Source organism: Medicago sativa, chromosome 4 (genome assembly GCF_051527215.1).
Source record: "Medicago sativa cultivar Bolivia chromosome 4, Bolivia_mono, whole genome shotgun sequence".
Taxonomy (NCBI): domain Eukaryota; kingdom Viridiplantae; phylum Streptophyta; class Magnoliopsida; order Fabales; family Fabaceae; genus Medicago; species Medicago sativa.
Genome location: NC_140752.1, coordinates 86,500,262 through 86,523,456, shown reverse-complemented (window position 1 = coordinate 86,523,456; position 23,195 = coordinate 86,500,262). Strand labels below are relative to the sequence as shown.

The 23,195-nt window shown below is 34.3% G+C and overlaps 1 protein-coding gene across 1 annotated transcript; it reads right to left on the bottom strand.

Annotated features, from left to right (window-relative positions):
• Positions 1 to 16,388: 16,388 nt before the first annotated feature.
• LOC146933150 (Exostosin family protein) lies at positions 16,389 to 21,793 on the bottom strand. Its single transcript, XM_085704876.1, has 4 exons — positions 21,286 to 21,793; positions 18,228 to 18,524; positions 17,877 to 17,972; positions 16,389 to 17,227 (listed from the first exon to the last, which is right to left on the bottom strand). Exons 1-4 carry the CDS (start codon positions 21,742 to 21,744, stop codon positions 16,805 to 16,807), a joined length of 1,275 nt encoding a protein of 424 aa, XP_085561002.1. The 5' UTR covers positions 21,745 to 21,793; the 3' UTR covers positions 16,389 to 16,804.
• Positions 21,794 to 23,195: the final 1,402 nt, after the last annotated feature.

The following is a 23,195-nucleotide window of genomic DNA, read 5'->3' as shown; positions in this document are numbered from 1 at the left end:
TGCTGTTTGATTTGTCTCGACAAATATTTTTAAAATATTAAATTTTTATAATTTTTTACTTTAAATAATTAAAGATATTAACGGTCAAAATTGTGCATTGGCATGTGTGAAGTGGTTGACTTGGACATGTATTTTAAAACGGAGGGAGTAGCTTATAGCCATGATAATCTTTTAATGCATCGAAATTCTAAAATGTTTTAGATTAAGCATTATGTTAGTCAAAATAGTATTTGAAGTTAAAATGTTCTATTAATACATATTTGTCCATTGATATACTTATTGTTAGTTATATCATTCCTCATAAATACTTTCTTACATTTATATTAGTCTCTATAATAAAAGAGTTATTGTCAACATTGAAGGACTATTTTAATGTCAGAGACTATTTTAACTAGCAAAATGTACATGTATTATTTTAAAATATAGATACATTGGGGGATTAGTGTGGTTACTCGTTACGCCTTCTAGGACGAAAATGAAAATTTTATCCAATTAGTTTTATAATAAAATATAAAATAAAGTTTAATTGTTTTTATATAAGATATTTTCATAAATTGTCTTTGAACAACTTATAAAAATAAGTTGAAAAATATAGTTCAAGGAGAAATCATTATATGTTTCTTTAAGCTCATAAATGTCTAGATTAGTGGATAATCTCAAAGATTCAAACAGCTTTTTTTAAAGGATTCAAACAGTATTTTGATATTGTGTAAATCCAGCAATGTAATTAAGATTTTAAATTGCGGTTGTGAGAAATGAAGTAGGTGTAATATGGTTACGACTATCACAATTATAGGTAATAAACACCCTTATAGTATTTCATAAAAAAAAAAAAAAAAAAAAAACACCCTTATAGTGTAGTGTTTTGTTGAGTATATATTACACAACATTCAATCATTTGAAGCAACATTGTTTTTTATATTTAATTTTTCGTAAGTAAATTCACAATTTGGATTAATTTTCTTTGATTAGCATCAATAAATGTTAAACATATAGGTTTTTAAGTTTTTTATCATTCGATTGTGGCCCTTATATTACAAAGTTGAATTTTGTGGTCCTCACGTTACAATTTTAGAAACTTTGACCATTTATATCAGTGTCTATTTTGCAACTTAGAGGACCTAATTAACGTTTGTAACTCAAGAAACTAAATTGGCTAACAATTGTAACTTAAAAGAATGAAAAAATTACACACAAAAGAATGAAGAAACCAAAGTGTCTAATGGTTATAACTTAAGAGACCAAAATGAAAAAAAAAAAAATAGAAGATCAATTAAAATCTAAAAATAGTCTTTTTTAAACAGTGGTAGTTTTGTAATTTCACCTATAGAAAAAATAAACTATGGACTGAGTGGGCATCGACCTGCCCTTGTTCGCGCTAAATTTTGTGATTGTTCTGATATACGCGTTAGATACCTAACAACTTATGAAAAATGTTAAATTCATATCTTGACCATGATTCTTAAGTAAAAAAGATAGGAGAGCAAGTTATGTAATTTATGATTTGAATAGAATAATCTTCTCTTGTGATTATCTAGCTTTTAACTACTCATGTGATTATACATTTATAACGAGTTGGAGTAACCCTTATATTTCTTATTAAATGTTTGAGGCTTATTTATGTGATGTACAATTTAAAACACTGTGATCACGAAATACTCCCAAACAATTCAACTAACGAGAATTACTGCTTTATAAACGAAAAATGCATTAATCATATGATCATATAGTACAAAATCCCCAATGGGCAAATATAGGTTATAGACTCAGCTGGTGGTTCCCCTCAAAAACAGACTATGCTGGTGGTTTTGGAGGCAGAATAAGCACACGCAATCTATTGACTCTGAGACTAAGATTTGCTGAGAGGAGCCACATGCTTGAGTAAAGTTTCCACTTCCCCGTGTTAGAGTAATGATATTTTGACATCCATTTGATGACAACTTTGTTGACAACCTTGTTTTTCTCACTTCTTATTGGTCAAAAACAATGGAGAGAGAAAAAGGAAGAGAGGGGATAACAACATCATGTGAGTATGAGAGAGAAAGTTGTCCAAAAGTTGTCAAAAAGTGGTTGTCAAAATATCATTTCTCCCCGTGTTATCGGTAAAGTATTATAAGTCAACGGTCAACCATATAAAACTCTTGAACAAGAGTGCCATTTTAAACAAGAGGACTAGCAATGAACTCTTTTTTTTTTTTTTTTTACAAAAGCAATAGACTCTTTTAAAAGAGTACACATTTCAACATAATATTCTTTATTTTTTTATTAATTAAAATTTATAAGGAACATTTATAATTTTGGAGTTTGGGTCCTCTTTTGAGAGTCCATTTAGATAGAATCAGAGAGTAACTAATTTTGAGATTAAAATATTCGATACATTAATTTGATTTTTCTCCATATCTCTCTTCGTTCAAATGAACATCTCAAGTACAATTGTCAATTTATAGAGTCCTTTAAAACTTGTCATCTACTCAATTCTTGAAGTCAAAAAGTTTACGATGTTAATGAGCCTCAACTTACCCCTCAAAAAAGAAAAAGAGTCTCAACTTAAGTAATACGGAGTATTAGCAAATGTTGTTCAATTGCAAATGTATATTATTATTGTCAATATAAAGTATAGACAATTATTATTAAGCACTAACTATTTGACGAGTTATGTGTTGAACTTTATTTTTGAATGCATCATGTGATCGATCTAGTCATTATATTATCATATTATTTAGGTCATTGACTTTGTTCGTTCAACTATTTAATCATTACCTCATTAGATGGTCGATAAATGACTAAAAATCTAGATGATAAAAAGGATACTCTCATACTCTCTACCGGTCAATTATATATCTTAAATTCACAATTCTTCTATTTATCTTTATACAATATGATTATATGATATAATTTTGTATTTATTGACATTATTGAATACTTCAGTGAAATCCCCAGAAAATTAAGTATCAAATAAATCCTTATATCAAGAAAGTATAGGTTAGAATTAACCTAAAATCAGTCTTCTCCGTAAATGCATATATTCTTTTACATACCTTAACTAGTTACAAACCCGTGCTTCGCACGGGGGTTCAGTAACATATTTGACAAAATATTATATTGGAAGGATAGATTGGGAAATGACAGATAATTATAAACCATAATATAATATTTAGAGTACTCTTGCATTACAGATTACAAAATTAAATCTTCAAAATGGCTTGATCACGAGTAACAAATGAAAACATATTTAGTCAGCGGTAGAAACACTTTTCCAGTAATAATTGATATCTATCTATAAACCAATGAAAACCCTATTACCAAAGCTACCTGATTATATCATTTTGACTTTCAGCTTCAACATATATAAATCCTTTCATATGATCTACAACAAAGGCAGATATTAACTGCAATTTAGTATCCAGTTCTTTCAGGTGAACAAACTTCTGCATCAGACAGATAGCTAAAAGCCTCTCTACCTACTTTATATCATTTTGTGTTTTAGCTTCAACGTATATAAATCTTTTCACACGATCTACAACAAATGTCAATTGATACCCATGGGTACGGATAATATGATACATGTCCCCGCCCCGTTGGATAAATATGATACTCGTGTCCGCCCCGTATCCTCGTGGGTACCCACTATACGGATACCCGTGGGTATTGAGGTATCCATGGGTACCCATGGAGTTTTGAATTTATTTATTTTTTGGTACAAATAATAACTTTTTTAATTACCAAAAAACTTCAACTTTTAAACATCCATACATAATCCACTCAAAATTTCATAAATCATACATAATTCATAGAAAATTCATGATTCTTATATAATCTATATGTTTTATGATGTGAATGAAGTGGAAACGGTGAACTTAATAAGATGAATTAAAAAAATTTAAAATAAAAATAGGTTATTATTGAGGATTTTTAGGTGGGCGGTAAAATTTTCTTCAATAAGGTACCAACTTTAAGTAATTAGATATGATATATATTAGTAATTTACTTAATTTATTATCGGATATGGGTACCCGTGGGTATGGATACAATCCAATCCGTGTCTGTGTCCATATAATAATGGGTAGTCAAATACCCATTTATTATACCCGTGGATACCTGTTTAGCTACCCGCTCCATACCTGTGACGGATTTTACCCACGGGTACCCATGGGCATGGGTATTTTTGCCACCTCTAGCAAAGGCAGGTATTAACTGCAATTTAGTACCACGTATATAAATCCTTTCACATGATCTACAACAAAGGTAGATATTAACTGCAATTTAGTATTCAGTCCTTTCAGGTGAACAAACTTCTGAATCAGATAGATGGTTGAATGCCTCTCTACTTGATTTATATCGTTTTGCCTTTCAGTTTCAACGTATATAAATCATTTCACATGATCTATAGCAAAGGCAGATATTAACTACAATTTAGTATCGAGTCCTTTCATGTGAATTATAGGCACTTTTAAAAAACTTATTTTAAAGGAGAGATGTTCAAATTACGGAATATTACCATTCTTCGTAAATTTGAGAATGAAGGTCGCATAATCCAAATATTTGTGATGCATGGTCTAAGGCATGGGGTTCAGTAACGTATTTTGTAAAAAAATTGTTCCGAAGGAAAAATGAACAATTAATGAATATTGCACAAAAATTATAAATCTTTATTAAAATATTTATTAAAGCTTTATCAAGAGCGGGAAAACATCATAAATTACATATTAGTTAAAATTTTAAAAGTGAGCGCTACTGTCATAGAGTTAGTAAAAAGGGATTAACACCAATATTTACATGATACAAAATGAACGAAAGAAACACATTAAACTCTTTAGCGTCTTGTGTAGGAATTTGGTTATTAATAATTTGACCGTTAAAAAATAAAAAATCTCTTTGACGTCAAAAAAGTAATATCAGCTGAGCAATATTCAGTCTCTTCATATATGCTTAGTAATATTCAGACTGGAAGATTACATTGAAAGGATAGATGGTAAAAATATAAACCTTAAAAACCATGAACCATCAACTTAATTTTAAATAGTTAAAAATAAAAAATTGTAAAATAGTTAAAAGTTTTTAAAAATATAAAAATTGAAAAATAGTTAAAAAAATTGGTGAGGTAGCACTCAACCAAGCAACACTAAAAAAATTATATGCATTAGCGTAACAAAAAAAAGACAGACGAACATAAAATATTACTCTAAACGTTAATGTGTGTATATATTCACGAGGTTGAAGAAAGGAGATAAAAATATTTGGGATCATTAAATGACAGCGTGAATAAAAATATTTGTGAGATTGTGATGATTAAACGATATTGAAATTAAATATATAAGTGATAAAAAGATAATAAAATTCCTTTGAAAAAAAATGTAATAAAATTAAACGGAACCTCCTTAAAAAATTAATGGAACGGTTAAAAAAAATAAAGTTAAATGGAAGAAAAAAACATATTGAAATATAATATTAAAAAATAAAGAAAAGGTTCCCATCGTGTGTTGAAAAGAGGTGCTTGTGAAATAAATTGTCGAGAAGTAGTTTTTTAAAGTAACATTCAACAGCTTCTGGTCAAAACTCATTCCATTCAATTTTATGCGTTCAAAAAAAGTACTTTTTTTGGTAAGTACTTAATTGATATTGTATTCGGCCTAACTTCTCCTTAAAAATGTAGAGAAGTTTGAAAAAAGTCGGGTCAAACGATACCTTAATCTCCCACAACGGCAATGTAGAAGCAATTGAATTTGGGAGGAAAAATTGAAAAATAGTTAAAAATATAAAAATTGGAAAATAATTAAAAGTTATTAAAAATATAAAAATTAGAAAATAATTAAAAAAATTTGGTTAGGGGCAAAAATGGAAATTCAAATGCCAACCCTAAAAAAAAACCTTCCAATAATTAATTTACCAAAATGCCCCTCCTGGGGGTAAAATGGTAAATTCAATGGACATTTATTTTCATATTAGTTATAGATAAGATGCTTAACTTGTTAAAATCTGTTTCTGTTTCCTTTAGAGTTTTTCAGCTAGACTATTCTTAGTCTTGTGATTGTATCATTGTAGCAAAAACTTGATGATCAACACCGATTCGAATATGCTAATCTGCGTCTACTATTTTTTTAGCGAAAATGCAAGCACCTTTATCTTTTAAGATCATAAATCCTTCTTTTATGGCATGCTTTTTCTCTGTTTCTTTACTTTCTTTTTTCTTCTATTTTTCTTTTATGAAAAGGACAATAGTCCTTTACAATCATATGATGACTCAAATCATGTTTCTCAATTCTCATCGCCATGTGTTACAGAAAATCATACGGAATGATATTTTCCCAGTTGGCAACAATAATGCAGTGGTATGTATGTATCCAGGTGCCAAGCACATCCACTCATTTCACTTGCACTTGGAATGAGGAAATAAACTTCACGTGTTTGCCCGCACCATGTGAGTTTTGTTTAGTTTAGTACACCTCAAACCTGAACATGTCACACTCACAATCATCATGGCTTTTCTATTGCCTATCTATAATTGACATCTAACATATACTCCCTCCATCCCGTTTTATCTGAGCCAGTTTGGTTTTTCACACAGATTAAAAAAAATGTATAAATAAAGGGGAAAGTGGAATATATTGTATTGGAAATGATAAAAGTAGTATTAATTAGAGTTATATTGTATTGGGAATGATGAAAGTTGTATTGAAAATTGAAATTGCTCAGTTATTTTGGAACATTTTTTTTTAGAAAATGGGTCAGATATTCCGGGACGGATGGAGTATAAAATATGAGTGAGAAGATATGAAAACCACACACAATAATTACTTTATGAATTTTAGTTCAATCTAGCATGAACCTTGTAATACCTTCATTTTTTTTTATTAGGATAAAGTTTCTATTGAAATAAATTGAGTCCTTAATTAGGTTTTACAACAAATAATATCAAAGAATTAAGGACGAAAGCATGGCAGGTTCTAATGGTGGACTGTGAGGTATATGATCAGGGGCGGATCTCGTTGGGACCCTTGGTGTCATGGTATCCCCAAGTTTGCTATATATATATATATATATATATATATATATAGGGATTTGCTAGAACACACCCGCTAATTTTTATGTGGGAGTGTTTTAGCAAGCTACACCTTAGGGTGTATTTAACTACTTTTTAGTTATAACTTGCTAAAACACACCTTCTAAAAAAATAAGCGAGTGTATTATAGCAAATGTCTGTAGGAGTTGCTAACGTACACCCACTTATTTTTTTAGAAGGAGTATTTTAGCAACATTCACCTTAAGGTGTATTTAACAACTTTTTAGTTATATCTTTGTTAAAACACACCTTAATAAAAGCTAGTGGATGTATCCTAGCAAACCCCATATATATATATATATATATATATATATATATATATATATATATATATATATATATATATATATATATATATATATATATACACACATACATATATATAATATTGGGCATAAATAAACAACATGTTTTCCTCGCTGCAGTGGAATGGTTATCATTCTTTCAGCGTAATGTGGGGACTTGAAATGCAGCGGCGAAGCTAGAAATTTTTTCATGAGGTGGCCACATGTAAAGTAAAATATATTTTTTTTAATAGTAAATTTTACCAATAAACAAAACAATAAATCACAACAACTATTTATTTTATAAAATGTACTTCATAAAATACACTTAAAGCAACAAGAATGAATTATAATTTACTAATCACTTTTTTTAAGTTATAAAAAAAAGTGTACATAATGAGTTAATTTTTTTTACAATAATAAAGCATTGTTTCCTTTCTTTTTCCCAATTTACTAATAAATTAATAATACTATAAAAAGAAGTTGGGTGCGTCTATATAAAATTTGTTTGGACTAATTGTGATAGATTTTTGTTGTTCTCATATTTTCTTTGTTAAATTAAAGAATGTTATTATTCTTTTTTGGGTGTTAACCCTCCGATTTTTAGAAGACAGATCAAATAATCTATAGTTCGATTGAAAAGTAAGTAAAATCAAATAGAGAGTCATTCCATCTAAAATCAAACTTGGGGCAGCCAACTACATAATATTAGGGGTAGCCAACTATATATATATGCCTGCTCATTCAATAATTGTTTTTCAATTTGGGGTAGCCATAGCCACCCCTTACTAATGAAAGCATCCGCCCCTGTTGAAATGGCTCCCCCACACTATAATAAAATGAAACAAACCCCTTCACCAGCGAATCACTCCTTGTTGCATCTTGAAACGGTTTAATATATATATTACATACAATTTTGGCACCTTCAATAGAATTACTCAAGATGCGCTAGTGTATAGTATGATTTACTATAGCATAAAGATCAGTACTTCATTTTGTAAGCAAACTTATATTATTAAGCGGCTAGTACTCTAGCCCTTTAAAAAAAATAATGATATTTAAACATTTTACATTTTCCTACATTCATTTAACATTTCATTTTGCTTATGGGAGTATCTATCTTTTTATCCCGTCATCAACCTATTATATCTATCACACTACTCTCTCTTATCTCTATCTCTCTCCAAGCATATACACTTGTCTAAGAAACATTTTTCAACAAAAAAAAAAAGTGCCTTATCAAGATAACAGGGCAACCTATAGAATTTTGAAACCAATCACTACTGAAATCTCTTTGCTCTACATAACCAAATTTTAATATGAGAAAGAGTATTTTAGATCCACCGTAGTCCTTCACACAAAATGTGGAGTCCCTAAAAAAATAAAAACATTTTTAGTCCCTTTAACCAATAGTCTTTGAACTTATATCTCTCACTAAACCACGTGAATTGTTAACTTTATGATTTGGCATTAATGGTGTTAATTAATAAAAAATAATGGACAGTTTAATCGCTCATAAAAACAGTAAAATTAAAAGGAAAAAAATGAATTTGAAGGGAACCAAAGCTACAAAACATAATACTGAAAAATTCTCAGCGTCTAAAAATACGCATATTGAGATTTATAATCGATGCAAAGTTAGGAACATGCATACTGAGACGTGTTTTTTTTTTTTTTAACAAATCAAAATAATACTGAGACGTGTTTAGATGGATAGATATGGATTACAAGCTTCTAAGCTCAAAATGATAACCACCTCTATTCCTCAAGGCTACAATAGAATACAACAACCACCAACAACAATAGATAATGCAAGTAAAGCAAAACAAAACTTGCATCCTAGTCTATTACCAATCCTCCACCTAAACCTATTTAGCTCAACTAATTTGAATTAAAGGAGGTAGAGGTCATGCGATCAACACTCAATCCACAAATGAGACATAAAAAAAGTAAACATTATTCTAACGACTAATATTTGTCATTTCAAAAAAAAAAATCCCAAAATATGAACTACCAATGATAGATTATAAATTAATCCAAGGACATGGTCACTATCGATCTCTCTTCTATCTCCGCCTATATAATACATACGTGTGTGCATTCGCGCGCTTCACCGCGTCATGCTCATACATACTTAGGTATGCATTTGGCTCCGCTATCCTTTCCACATGCATCAACGACGACACATGAATCCATTTTAATGATGTGATCGATTCAATATTATCAAGGACTGAGTTATTGGGAAAATCTTTGCAATTTATCATCTGGTTTATGTGTGCACAGTAGAAATTAGTAGTAGAATCCACTAATTGGTTACGTCAAACAAGATTGGGTCTTGAAAAATATATTTCTAGAACAGAGATGTGTTGTATCCAAATCCAATAGAATTTCTGAAACCACTATACATTCAAGAAAAGAAACCGCGTTTGTTCTTCAGATTAAAGGCTTACTATAAAATTCTAAAGCGGAATCTTTGTATTTTTTTATTTCCATTGGCCAAAATGAGACATCGACTCGCATATAAATTAATTAAACTTTAAAACGTATCAGTATAAAATAATCAGATTCCCCATTATAGTTGCCCGCAAATCATATTTTTTTTTAAGTTATGCTTCTCCCAGTAAGGAATATCTATTGCATTTGTTGTTTGTTGGTAATAGGATAAAGGTAGAAAGATGTGTTATACGATATTTTATAGAAAATAAATTATATGAGTTGGTCCCAAATACTCACTAGGATAAAGTTTCAAAGCACAAATAACATTTACATGTGCATTTAAATTTTAAATTCACCAATGAGATCATCACATATTCACATTGGCACATATTCAAATATTGGAATATGAGTTGCTACTAATATCGTAGCTATGGCTATTTTTTTTAGAAATGCTACTTATGCGAATAATATGATCGCCATGAATTCACAATCATGCAATTTGTACCGTAGCAAAGTCTACTATCTATTAGGGATGGCAAAGCAAGCCGGCCCGTCCCATTTAGGCCCGCCCCGTCTAAGCGCTAAAAACGAGACGAGTCTAATTTTGTGATCGAGTCCAAAATCTCACCCCGCCCCGTTTCGTGGCGGGCTTGCGAGTTGGCGGGCCGGCCCGCCAAACAAATTTTTTTTTTTAATTTCTTTTTACAACTTAATTGTTACAAAAAAAAAAACTATGTTGCTTTTATCGTAAAAAAATATAAAAGAATAGGTAGCAAGTAAATTTGTGAAAAACAAGATAATTATCAAATTGTCGAATTCAACATCATAACTAATAGCAAAATAAGGCAAATGCGCAACATAAAACAAATCATAAAATAAATCCAACAACAAATTATAAAATAAGTCTTAAAATAAATAAACTCAACAACCAAGATAAATTCAAAAGCATAAAATAAGTCTCAAAATATATCTAAAAACCAAAATAAATCCAAAAACATGAAATAAGACTCAAAATAACAAATTGAAAAACGAGTTAAGCGGGCCGCCCCGCCACGCCCCGTGCCCGTCTCGTTTCCAACGAGTTAAGCGCCCCGCCCCGCCCCGTGCCTGCCCGGCGGGTCGTACCCGTTTTGCCACCCCTACTATCTATATATCTAACCATGCTTATATTCGACCAAAGGCACATCCATACGGCGATGAGTTCGCGATAAATAGCAACACTCCTATTTTTTTACTGTGTTAGTCCGTATACGATGTCATACTTTTATTGAAGTTACTTGTTTTACTCTCTCTATATTATTTTAATAGTATATTTATTATTTCATTCTATTATTTAATAATGGTTGCATTAACGATCATTTTACAACTGTCTCACTTGAATTTTGTCTCCTTAAGGTATGAAAACAGTAATTAATATTGTATTAAACACTTAAAACAATAAGTACGAACACATAATTTCTATAAAGATAAAGATTACAAGTAAAAAGTATAGGAAGAAATAGATTGTTTGTTGCCCCATAAAGAACGAAGACTGCGAATTAGGTGTGATCTTTGAAATAATATTTTGGCAGAGGAAAGTGTATCTTTGCAATTCTTAATTTATTGGATATAAGTACCTTCATTCTGTCCTTTGCCCTAAAAAAAATTCAGCAATATTTATATAAATAATTCCATCCTATAGTTGAAGAAGTTGCGTGGCTTATATCAAAAAACAAAAAGATGATGCGTGGCTACCTCACACTCAGTATATTCCAGTTACTCTTCATATATAATTTTGTATTATCAATCAAGGCTCCACTTTCATGATAGAATAAAATTAAAATTGTGTAGACAAAGTATTGGAGACCCCATTAACTCACACATCATTGGTGTGCACAGTCCAGTAAGCGATGAGGAAAGCATGCACTGACAGACTAAATGTGATAACAAATTATTAATTACACCTTGTATAGTAAAGAGACTCACAAGCACAAGCTAGACCAATTATATTTGGATTCGATCAAAGACAGTTTTTCAATACAAAATTCACGGATAAAGAAAGGTTTGCCTGTGCATATGGGAAAAGGGGGTGACGGTACATTCGGGAGAAATCTATGAAAGAAAATTTAAAACATTTGTTTAAATGTATGGATAGATTCAATAGAATAAAATTTTACTCCGCCGTCCCTCAATAGATGACCTAGTTGACTCCGACACACGTACCAATGCATATGTTTTATCTTTGATATCTTCAATTCTCTAATTAAAAAAATTATGAAAATTTAATATTTTAAAAATATTCATCGAGACGAATCCAACAACATCTTACATGATATTATTTATCTTTGTGAATTAGTAGAAAAATATGGTCAAAGTATGTTAAGTCAATTATGTATATTGTCAACTAGATCATCTATTGAGGGACTGAGGAGTAATTATTACAACAACAACAACAACAACGCCTTATCCCACTAAGTGGGGTCGGCTACATGGATCAAATGCCGCCATAATGTTCTATCAAAGACCATATTTGGATCCAACTCATTGACCTCTAAATCTTTTCTAATGGTTTCTCTAATAGTTTTCTTAGGTCTTCCTCTACCTCTTTTAACCTGACTCTCCGCCATTTGATCTACTCTTCTTACCACGGCGTCTACGGGCCTTCTCTCTACATGTCCAAACCATCTAAGCCTATTTTCTACCAACTTTTCTACTATAGGTGCTACCCCCACTCTCTCTCTAATGATGTCATTCCTAATCCTATCATGTCTAGTCTTACCACTCATCCAACGCAACATCCTCATCTCCGCTACGCTTACTTTACTCTCGTGTTGGCTCTTAATCGCCCAACACTCCGTACCATACAACATTGCCGGTCTGACTGCTGTCCGATAGAACTTTCCTTTCAGCTTAAGTGGTACTTTCTTATCGCACAAAACACCTGAGGCTCTTCTCCATTTCAACCACCCAGCTTGAATACGATGATGTACATCAGCTTCTATTTCTCCGTCATTTTGTACTACGGACCCAAGATATCTAAACCGTGTAACTTGGGGTATGATATGATCTCCAACTTTCACCTCTAAGGTAGACCCACTTCTCCTTTTACTGAAGTTACATTCCATATATTCCGTCTTGTTTCTACTCAGGCGGAAACCGTACGCTTCTAAGGCTTGCCTCCAAGTCTCTAGCCTCCCGTTTAACTCCTCCCTCGACTCACCAAGCAAGACTACATCATCTGCAAAAAGCATACATCTCGGTGCTAACTCTTGGATGTGTTCCGTCAGTACATCCAAAACTAAAGTAAAAAGATAAGGACTTAGGGTTGACCCTTGGTGCAGTCCTATTGTTATGGGAAAATCTCCGGTATCCCCATCCTGCGTCCTCACACTAGTCGAAGCCCCCTCATACATATCCTGGATAGCTCTAATATAGGCAATCCTCACCCCTTTCTTCTCCAGGGCTTTCCACAAAATCTCTCTAGGTACTCTATCATACGCCTTCTCCAAATCAATGAAAACTAAGTGCAAGTCTTTTTTATCCGTCCGATATCGCTCCATCACGCGTCGAAGTAAGTAGATCGCTTCCATAGTCGACCTCCCAGGCATAAAACCAAATTGGTTATCCGTAACGTGAGTCTCTTTTCTTAGTCTTCGCTCAATTACCCTTTCCCATAACTTCATGGTATGACTCATTAGCTTAATTCCCCTATAATTCGCGCAATCTTGTATATCCCCCTTGTTCTTATAGATTGGAATTAAGGTGCTTCTTCTCCACTCGTCCGGCATTTTCTTCGTCCTCATAATCTCGTTGAAAAGTTTTGTGAGCCACCCAATTCCTCTATCGCCAAGACTTTTCCACACTTCAATAGGTATGTTGTCCGGCCCAACTGCCTTGCCATTACTCATCCTTTTCAACGCTTCTTTCACCTCGTGCTCCTGAATCCGGCGATAATAGTTATAGTTTCGGTCCTCCTCTCTGATGTCTAACCTGTTAGAGTCTGGTAAGATCTCATATCCTTCATTAAATAAGTTGTGGAAATACTTCTTCCATCTATCCTTAATATCTCTCTCTTGCACCAAAACTATACCCTCTTCATCCTTAATACACTTCACTTGGTCCAGGTCTCTTGTCTTTCGTTCTCGTCCCTTCGCAAGCTTGTATATAGATTTCTCCCCCTCCTTGGTACCTAAAGATTGGTATAATCCTTCAAATGCTTGAGTTCTCGCTTCGCTCACCGCCTTCTTAGCCTCTTTCCTAGCTATCTTATATTTATCCCAAGTTTCGGCATTTTTACACTTAGACCAATCTCTAAAACAATCTCTCTTGATCCGAACTTTACTCTGAACACTGTCATTCCACCACCAAGATTCTTTACCCCTAGGTCCGAAACCTCTAGATTCTCCCAATGTCTCTTTTGCCACCTTCTTAATCTCATGAGCCATCCTCTCCCACATATCATTAGCGCTTCCATGTGGTTGCCTGAAACCTCCCTCTAATATCTTGTGTTGGAATATCCTTTGTTTGTCACCCTTTAAATGCCACCACTTGATTCGCGGAGCCCCGCTACGGTCTCTTCTCTTTGCCCTCCTCTTAACCCTTACATCCATCACCATTACTCTATGTTGGGTAGTTAAGCCCTCTCCCGGTATGACTTTACAGTCTAAACAGATCTTCCTGTCTGTTCTCCTAATGAGAAAGAAATCGATCTGAGAACAAGAGGCCCCACTCTTGTAAGTGATGAGATGCTCCTCTCTTTTCCTAAAACACGTATTTGCTATTGTAAGATCAAAAGCCGATGAAAAATCTAAGATGGAATTTCCCTCCGCATTTACCTCCCCGAGACCATACCCCCCATGCACGCCCTCGAAACCTCTCGAAACCCTCCCTACATGCCCATTCAAATCCCCTCCTAGAAAAATCTTTTCTCCTAATGGAATATCCTGAATTAATCCTTCTAGCTCCTCCCAAAACTTTACTTTAAGGTGTTCTTCTAGTCCTACCTGAGGTGCATAAGCGCTAATTACGTTAAAGGTGTCTTGTTCCACTACACACTTTAAGGCTATAATCCGATCTCCTATCCTTTTAACATCCACAATATCTTTCTTCCACTCCTTATCCACAATGATGCCTACCCCATTTCTCGATCTAACTTCACCCGTGTACCAAAGCTTAAATCCTGAACTATCTAATTCTCTCGCCTTTTTCCCCACCCACTTAGTTTCTTGTAGGCACATAAAGTTAATCCTCCTCCTAGTCATAGTGTCTACTACTTCCATAGATTTACCCGTAAGAGTACCTATATTCCAAGTTCCAAAACGAATCCTACTCTCATGAACTAGCTTCTTTACCCGCACCCGTTCACGAAGATGTGGGAACCCTTGCTTATTTTTCACTACATCCAGGCGGCGATGCAGCGGCCCTTGCTCATTTGACACTGTACTCGAGCCATACAGCGCGTTGCTTCCGGGCAACGACCTAGCATTCACACTATTTCGTATTTGGTCCATGTCATAGAGATTCGACAAAGTTTTACGTTGGCTGTCGAGGCCTAACACAACCCTCTCCATTTTACCCGGGCTTGGGACCGGCCTTGGCAGGATTACTGAGGAGTAATTATTAAGCACCAATAAAAGGTACCCGCTTTATAGGATTCGACTGACCCTGTGAAAGCAAAGTTGTTGCAATGATTGGTTGCCTTTGGGTTGCAATGTTTGTCTAACCTTGGTACCCTTAGATTTCTTGGATGGTGGAAGTGGCGAAATTGTAATCGAAATTGGCTCGTATGGCCTCCAATTTTGTAGTTTGTTGAACTTCATTATGAACCATGAGTGTAACAACATCAACTAGTCCTTCCGTTTCAAAATGTAAGCAAAATTGACTTTTTAGATTAGTTGAATTAACCTAAAAAATCAATTTTGCTTATATTTTGAAATGGAGGGACTAGTTGTTAAGAGACTTGTTACATGATGTCATGTTTGCCCATATATATTTGTTGTTTGACGAAGGATGTGGTCATTAGCATTGATTGTTCAGGGAGGACGCCTGGTGCATTGCCAGAGTCACTAGGACGACCCGCAAAGGTTTACGTTCCCAAAATTTGTGGTGGATTTTTGGTCTATGGGGCCTAACCTCTTTGATGCTCAAGCTAGCAGTTGGTCTATGGTGCTAAGACTTCTACTCTACCATAACGCAAGTGCATACGCAAATTTTAATTGTGACCTGACCAACTCAACTTTTCAGTGATATTGGTCGTAGTATTCCACCATGTGTACCAAATTTGTTGTGAAACTTAAAAGTTGGTTGAGTGATCGGTTAATAGTCCTCAATTGTGACTCCCTTTTGCGCTTCGAACAATTACGTCAAGGAATGAACTATGTCCCTCGGTTGTGGGTTCTTTAAATATTCGCGGGTGCGGGTAGTGTGGTGTCTAATCTTTTTGTTTTAAATTTTGTATTAATTCGTTTGGCGGGTAGTGTGTAATTGGCTATTGCTAATGGTTCTCTGTAGTAGTTTTTTATTAGATTTACGGTAGTTCTTTAATAAAATAGATATATGAGAACTTTCAATTTCACTAATAACAGGCTTTCAGCATGAAAGAAAGAAATTAAAACAACAAAGAACTAATATCACGGAATTGGATAGAGACTGTAAATTGAACTCCTTAAACGTTAATGAATCCAAATGAATGTAATAATAACGGAGGTGTACATTAATTTGGGTGAAATGGGGAATGACAAAGTCAACTGAAATTTCTTTCTTCTCTCCTTTAACTTATCCTGAGAGCATATCTTCCTTTGCCAAAATACAGTTGCAAAATACCACTGGATCTCCATTGCAATATTCATGCTAATCGTGCTCCCAAGTGAGGTATGGTGTAAATGACCAAAACAAGTCACGGATTAAAACTTCTACACAGACCTATATTTTAAGGTGCTGAGATGAGAAGACGTGGCAATGATATTCTTCTATTCCCTTTAAGGGATAGTAACGGAAACTGAAGAGAGTGAATGTACAAGATCAATACCGAAAGCTCCAAACACCATCATCTCTTTCGCCACCAATCTGAGATTTTTAACCTTCGGGTTCTATGAATAGAGAGTCTGACCCCTGGAAGCTTGTGTTTGACCTGTCTCCAAAGCATATTAACAGCATCCTCTCTTTTTGGAGGGTACTGGAATTCATAATGATGGGAGATGTTTTTAACCTGCCTCCACATTTCAGTCCACTTCTGTTTTGGAACTTTACGAAGCTGGTCAACCATGTAGCCAGGCTGTAATGCCTCTTTGAAAGAGAAGAACAAAGAGAACTGCGAGTAATCAATCTCATCCTCAAAAGGGAGTTCAATTTGATCACTCACAATGACTGGAACACAGTGACTCACAATGGCATCAAAAAGGCGACAAGATGATGGTGTGTCTCCTGCTGGATGCAAACAGAACTTTGATGAACGCATTCCTTTAGATGACTGTTGTATCATAAGCAGTAAATAAATGAATACTATAATCATGATCTTAGCAGATAAGAAAAGGGGAATAACAGGAAGAAAAATAAAATAAAATCAGTAGATTATATGACTCCTCTCTCTTCATCAAGAAATATAGTAACTGATATTACCAAAAGGAAGTTTCAGGTTCTCTGCACCCTTGAAATAGAGCAGTTTTTATACCAATGTATTTAGTGAGAAGTGACAGTGAAAAAAATAATCTAAAACTAGTACTTTTTCACCAAAAATATTTTTTTTATGCATAGTGCATCTATCCTGCATCTTACCAGCTAAAAATAAAAAGGAAAGAACCCTTCGGAAACGATTCATTTGACCATAAAGAGCAAAATGCATCTCAACATTCAAATGCTCAGACTCAGAACAAATGGGAAAACATTAAGTCTAGACTAGAGATGCGCCACACACAACTGTTCAGTCCCTTATCTAAATTATCCAAAATTATTTTCCTCTTTTTAAAGGGATCCTCACCTTTGTCAACTGATAATGAAGAGGAAGAAAAATACTTGAAAAATCAATCTTCCCATTTTAGGAAATAATTACCAGTAATAGTTTGAGTAAAAGGAAAAAAGCATCATGAATCAAAGATCAATTATATAGCCACATAGCATACCGCTTTTATGTTTGCTCCTGTTGCAACACTTCGCTCATAGTGAACGTCACTATAACCACTCAATATACCCATCAGTTTAGCACGGACAATGCCTTCCTGCAAACATCACAAACCCACAAAATCACATTTCATTGAATTTGAGAAGGAAAAAGCTCCTCTAAAGTGATATTATCTCTAAAATGAGCAAGTATGTATCCACCTTGAATCGTGGTGAGTTGAGATCACAGCACAATTCAAATTAAATAAAAGATGGATACACCCTTACTTGCCAACTTTTAAAGACAAACTTTTTAAGAGTCTTGTCCTTTTAAGAAATGTGCCATTCTTTTATTAACAGTCAGTGAGACGTACATCCTTCCTGAAAGTCCTCCCTCGAAAGAAAAGCAGTGTGGAGCGAATCTCGTACGGATCTTGAGGTTCATCATCTGTATAAGAATCCACAACATGAACATACGGGGACACCACATCTTTATTCAAATTAGACATTCCCTTAGGGTAGCGGCCAAAATCCACAACAACTTGAATAGTATCATTCAATTGATTTCGTAGGAACCTAAAGGCATTGGGGTGTGTCATAGGAAATACATGGTCTCTGCCTTTAGACCTCTGCCAATATTTGGATTTCTTCAACAATTCCATCAGATCAACCTAACACCAGAAACAAGCCCAATATAACATCAAAATAGAAACAAAAGAGTTATACAGTTATAGGCGTCAGGTATGAGTAACGACACCCTGCACTTGTTAAAAAATCACAATGCAGGTGCAGAAGGATACTACATAAAATCAACTTATAGAACATTTTAAAACAAAAAACAAACAATCATTCTAATTTCTAATGCATCATAAAGGATAGTTTGATGGGGACTAGGATATAATGATGAGGCTCTTAAGTCCCACATCGAGAAGTACAGAATATTTGGTGGAGTACTTAGGTAGCTTGGCTCTTCCCCCTTGACACCAAACATCTGATACTACTTGATGTGGGTATTGGAATTTGGGTTGGGCCTAACTCAGCCTTACAACACCGGCTTGTAAGGTGAAGACTGCCTCTACTTGTAAACCCATGTTCAGGCCTTGTCTCTTCCGATGTGGGACTCTTAACAGTGGGACTTAACAATACCCAAGTCTCTATCATAGCTAATGGGCTATTCATGATAAAGGGGAAACTGATTAAAACAATAATGAGACATACTCCCAAAACATTTTAGTAATAGTCCCCTAGTAATTTGTAAGGAAACTATTAATCAAAAAATGTTCTAGACCATTACACTAGATTACGCTATTTCTTTATATTGATCCATGGAGATCTTGGCTTAACCAAACTACCTTCATTATCTGCATGTTCCTAGGACTACTAAGGTACTACTTTCCTCATAAAGATCAAATCATTATAAAGATACAAATTTTCCTTTTTATTTATTTTTGGGAATTCCAACTTTCCGCATAAAGTCTTCAGGAACTCATTCTTCATGAAGAATTCAGCCAACCATTTTCATTCATTAGTTATTACGAGGATATGACTTTCAGACTTTCGTTCGATTATTATATGGAGGAATCCTATTGTGACATTCAATATCAATATACATAGGGGCATGCCCCCTTAGGATATGACACCTATCCCTATAGACCACACTTCAATACCTCCTTATTGGCTTAAGTATCAAATTGTCTTTGAGAATATTTCTCATGATTGCAGATTGCCAACGCATGGGAATATCAGGACACATTCTACATCCATCTGAAGTAAGGAACCCAGGTCCTAATTTCTACATAGGAACATTGGCTTAATATTTGTGAGCCTAATTAAGTCCTATTCCCACCATCATGGTCAACGCAAGGAATACCGGCAAAAACAACAAGGACAGCATAGCAGTAATGACATGAGCCTCTGAGAGACTACATAGTCTGCTTACCGAAGAATCTTTGTCAATGAAGCAAATAATCTTGCGAGCAGAGCTCCATCTGATATCATACAGTCTACTCCCTAGTTCACTCACCATTTCTTTAGCCTAATGATCAGCTAAATCAATGGATAAATTCCTCATCAAACTTTAAGGGGATTGAGAACATCAAGAAGGGACTTACATATTTGTTTTGTGATTAGTAAAAGAAAATTATGTTATATATATAGGGAAAAGAAGTGGTTGAAGTAAGTACCCTTCAGCATTATACTTTTTTTGTTTGAAAAAGGCCCTTCAGCATCATTTTAAATTGATCTTTGCCAAGAATTTTAGTTGTTACAAAAAGGCAAAAGACAAATAGTGAGGACAGAAGTCGCACAAATGATTCAAATAGAACCTCTTAGGGTGTGTTTGGATTGAGGGTTTAGGAGGGGAAGGGAAGGGAGGGTTTGATTTTCTTTTTTAAATTACCGACTATATAACATGTTTTTCTAAAATAAAGTAAGTTTGATTGGAGTATTATATGATTGTTTATCATGTTAATATGCTAACTTTTTAAAAAACATTTCATTGTGTCCGTAATTTAAAAATGAAAATCAAACCTTCCCCTCCCTTCCCCTCCTAAACCCTCAATCCAAACACACCCTTAAGGTTCCACATAATTTTAAGACAGTGTTTTAAAGTTTTGAGCTATCACAATTCACAACCCTTTCAGGTCCAGAGTTATTCATTATACAATCCACTTGAGATTCAAAAATATAACACTATCTAGAAGGCTGGAAAAAGGGCCATCACTTCAGATCAAGGGTTGCACATCATATAGTTCAAATAGTGAGCACAACAATTTCATAATCTAAGTGACACTTAACATCTCTATGGTGTAACACTGACTTTAAGGTATCTGTTATGAGTTGTTGCATCAGAATGTGCAACTCCATATCAGTAGAGATCATAGCTTAGCCAACTTAAATTTATAATCTCCGCCATTCTCATACATGAACACTCGAGTTTCCTCATAAAGAAACAACGGTTATGAAGATATAACTTTTCCTCTGTCTGGGAGATCCAACTCTCCTAATATTACTCGGGAAAACTTATTCTCATTCGTAATACATATCTACAAAGATACCAGGCAACCACTTCCCCTTGTTACCAAGAGGTGACTTTCCTACTGTCCTTGTTTGCAGGTATGAAACTTAATATTGATATACATTGGGGCACTTCACTAACCCGTAATTAGCTTATAAAATTATAGTTCATTTGCAAGTATCCCACCATTACCAATACTCAAACAATGTTTCCAATCACAGATCATATAAAATAGTGGTTTATACAAATTCCGCTATGCTAAAGTGTTATAGTGCCCTTATAGCAGCTATCTGACAACAATTTCTACTAAATATCGTATCGGTTTGTTCAAATTCTGCTACGCTATAGCCGCTATTTCTACATCACACTAAAATGCATCCAATATCTCAAGACACATTATAACAAAAATCACTAACCTGCAATTTCCGATCAATCTCCGTGGCAGGATCCGTCATAGTATGTCCATGTGTATTAAAACTCAACGAAGAAAAAAACGGAACAAAAAAGGCATCAGCCAATTCCGGATCCAAAACCCTCACAGCTTCACCACCATCACCAGCATGTAAAAGCGATCCCATCATCCAATACTCCACACTATGCTGCTTCTTCAAACCCCAATTCCCCGGCCACCGTGGAAAATCACTAACGGTGACGGGAGTCTCCGACGTGTTCCGGCGAGTGATCATTCCGACATTGAAACGGGGCGGGAGATCGTACATGTAAACGCGAAGAGGCGGGTCGGGTTTACATGAAGCGGGTTGAAGGGTTGGTGATTGGTAGAAATAAGATCGGATATCGAGTGTTCCGATGAAGATTGAGTAGGAGATTATGAGAAGGAAGACGAATATGAATGTTAGAATCACTTTTTCGTACATGGTTTTTTTTTTTTTTCTTTTTTCAAAAGAGTTTTGGGAATGTTGTTATGATAGTGATGATGGAGTTTGTGTTTATGAGTAGGTTTCTTTGCTGTGTAAATGTGTAATGAGCTGCACTGTCATTTTCATTATCGTTGCTAAATAATAATAGTTCACCTATACTTAACTCTCTAAAATCATTCTTTATGGAAACCCGCTGAGGACATGGAGTGCACGATTGCATTTCTCTTTTAGCACTTCCTCACCTCTCCGGTCTTAATTATTAACAAAAATTTCTTTTTAAATTCATTTAATATTCTTGAAGGAGTAATACAAACCAAGTAATTTGCAAACCAAATAAATTGGTTATTTAATGATTCTTGTAAACTTTTGTTTATGTAATTGAGATCGAGACTAGAAGGAGTGTTCATTTTCTTGCCCTTCAAACTCCCCAGGCACTTCATTTAAATTATGTAATCCATGTAAAAAATACAATGTCAATTTCATTTCTCTTTTTATTTTGCATATCCATTCATAAATGTCAATTTTTTTCTGTTGGTCTTGTTCATCAAATAGTACTATTATGTTGACAAAAAAAATCACATGAGTTGTGTTTTAGCAGAAAATTATGTGTTGTAAACGATGTTTATAGTATGTTGGTCAACAGTGACAACGCTTTTCATGGGTTGGGACGGGCCACAGAGACGGAGCCACCGTATGGTTTTAGATTATTCAGATTACCTTGTAAATTAGAAGACGGCTGCATAAGCAACTTAGCTGCCCTCCAATCAAGCAGTAAGGATTTCGCACGAGCTAACACGAAAAGGTTGCGCATTTACATCATTCCGTATTGTGTTATTTCTTTGCTTCCAAATGCGACAGAACTCAGCTGCATCTTCCGCACACAGCGTCTGCAAAGCCCGGAAAATTATTCCTGCACTACTCGGTTCCTGAGTTAGAAAATTGCAGATTTTAGAGTAAGATTCCCACATATTCCAGATATTACAACTACTCGAACAACAGAAGAAAATATGCAAGATGTCCTCCTCGTTCACGTCAAATAAAACACAGTTCGAAATACAGTTCACACCCTTATCTTTAATGTGCTTACACATAGGTATAACATTTCGACACAATCTCCATATAAAGTTCTTCACATTGTGAGGGCCTTAAGTTTCCAAGTCAAATCACATGCATCTTGTTCTTTAAAGTGATGGACATCAAATAGTTATTGCATGCAAAGATGATAAGCGGTCCGCACCCAATATTCGCCATTGTTTTCCTTCATTCATATAAGCATGTCTTCTTGAACAAAAGGATATAGTGGTGTATTAATCACATGATTTACAGTCTGATTATTAAAAATGGACTGCAAGAATAGCACATTCTAAGCTTTTTCCCTGGGTAAGATACAATCTGATACTTTTAAATTATTAAAAGGCAAAGTGCCATCATGATCAAGAGTAAGGCAT

Coding starts and splice junctions, on each gene's coding strand:
- LOC146933150 (XM_085704876.1), bottom strand. CDS start 21,744: ATGTACGAAAAAGTGATTCTAACATTCATATTCGTCTTCCTTCTCATA. Junction 17,973..18,227: donor GGAGGACTTTCAGGAAGGAT/GTACGTCTCACT, acceptor TGATGTTTGCAG/GAAGGCATTGTCCGTGCTAA. Junction 17,228..17,876: donor CAGGAGCAAACATAAAAGCG/GTATGCTATGTG, acceptor ATGATACAACAG/TCATCTAAAGGAATGCGTTC.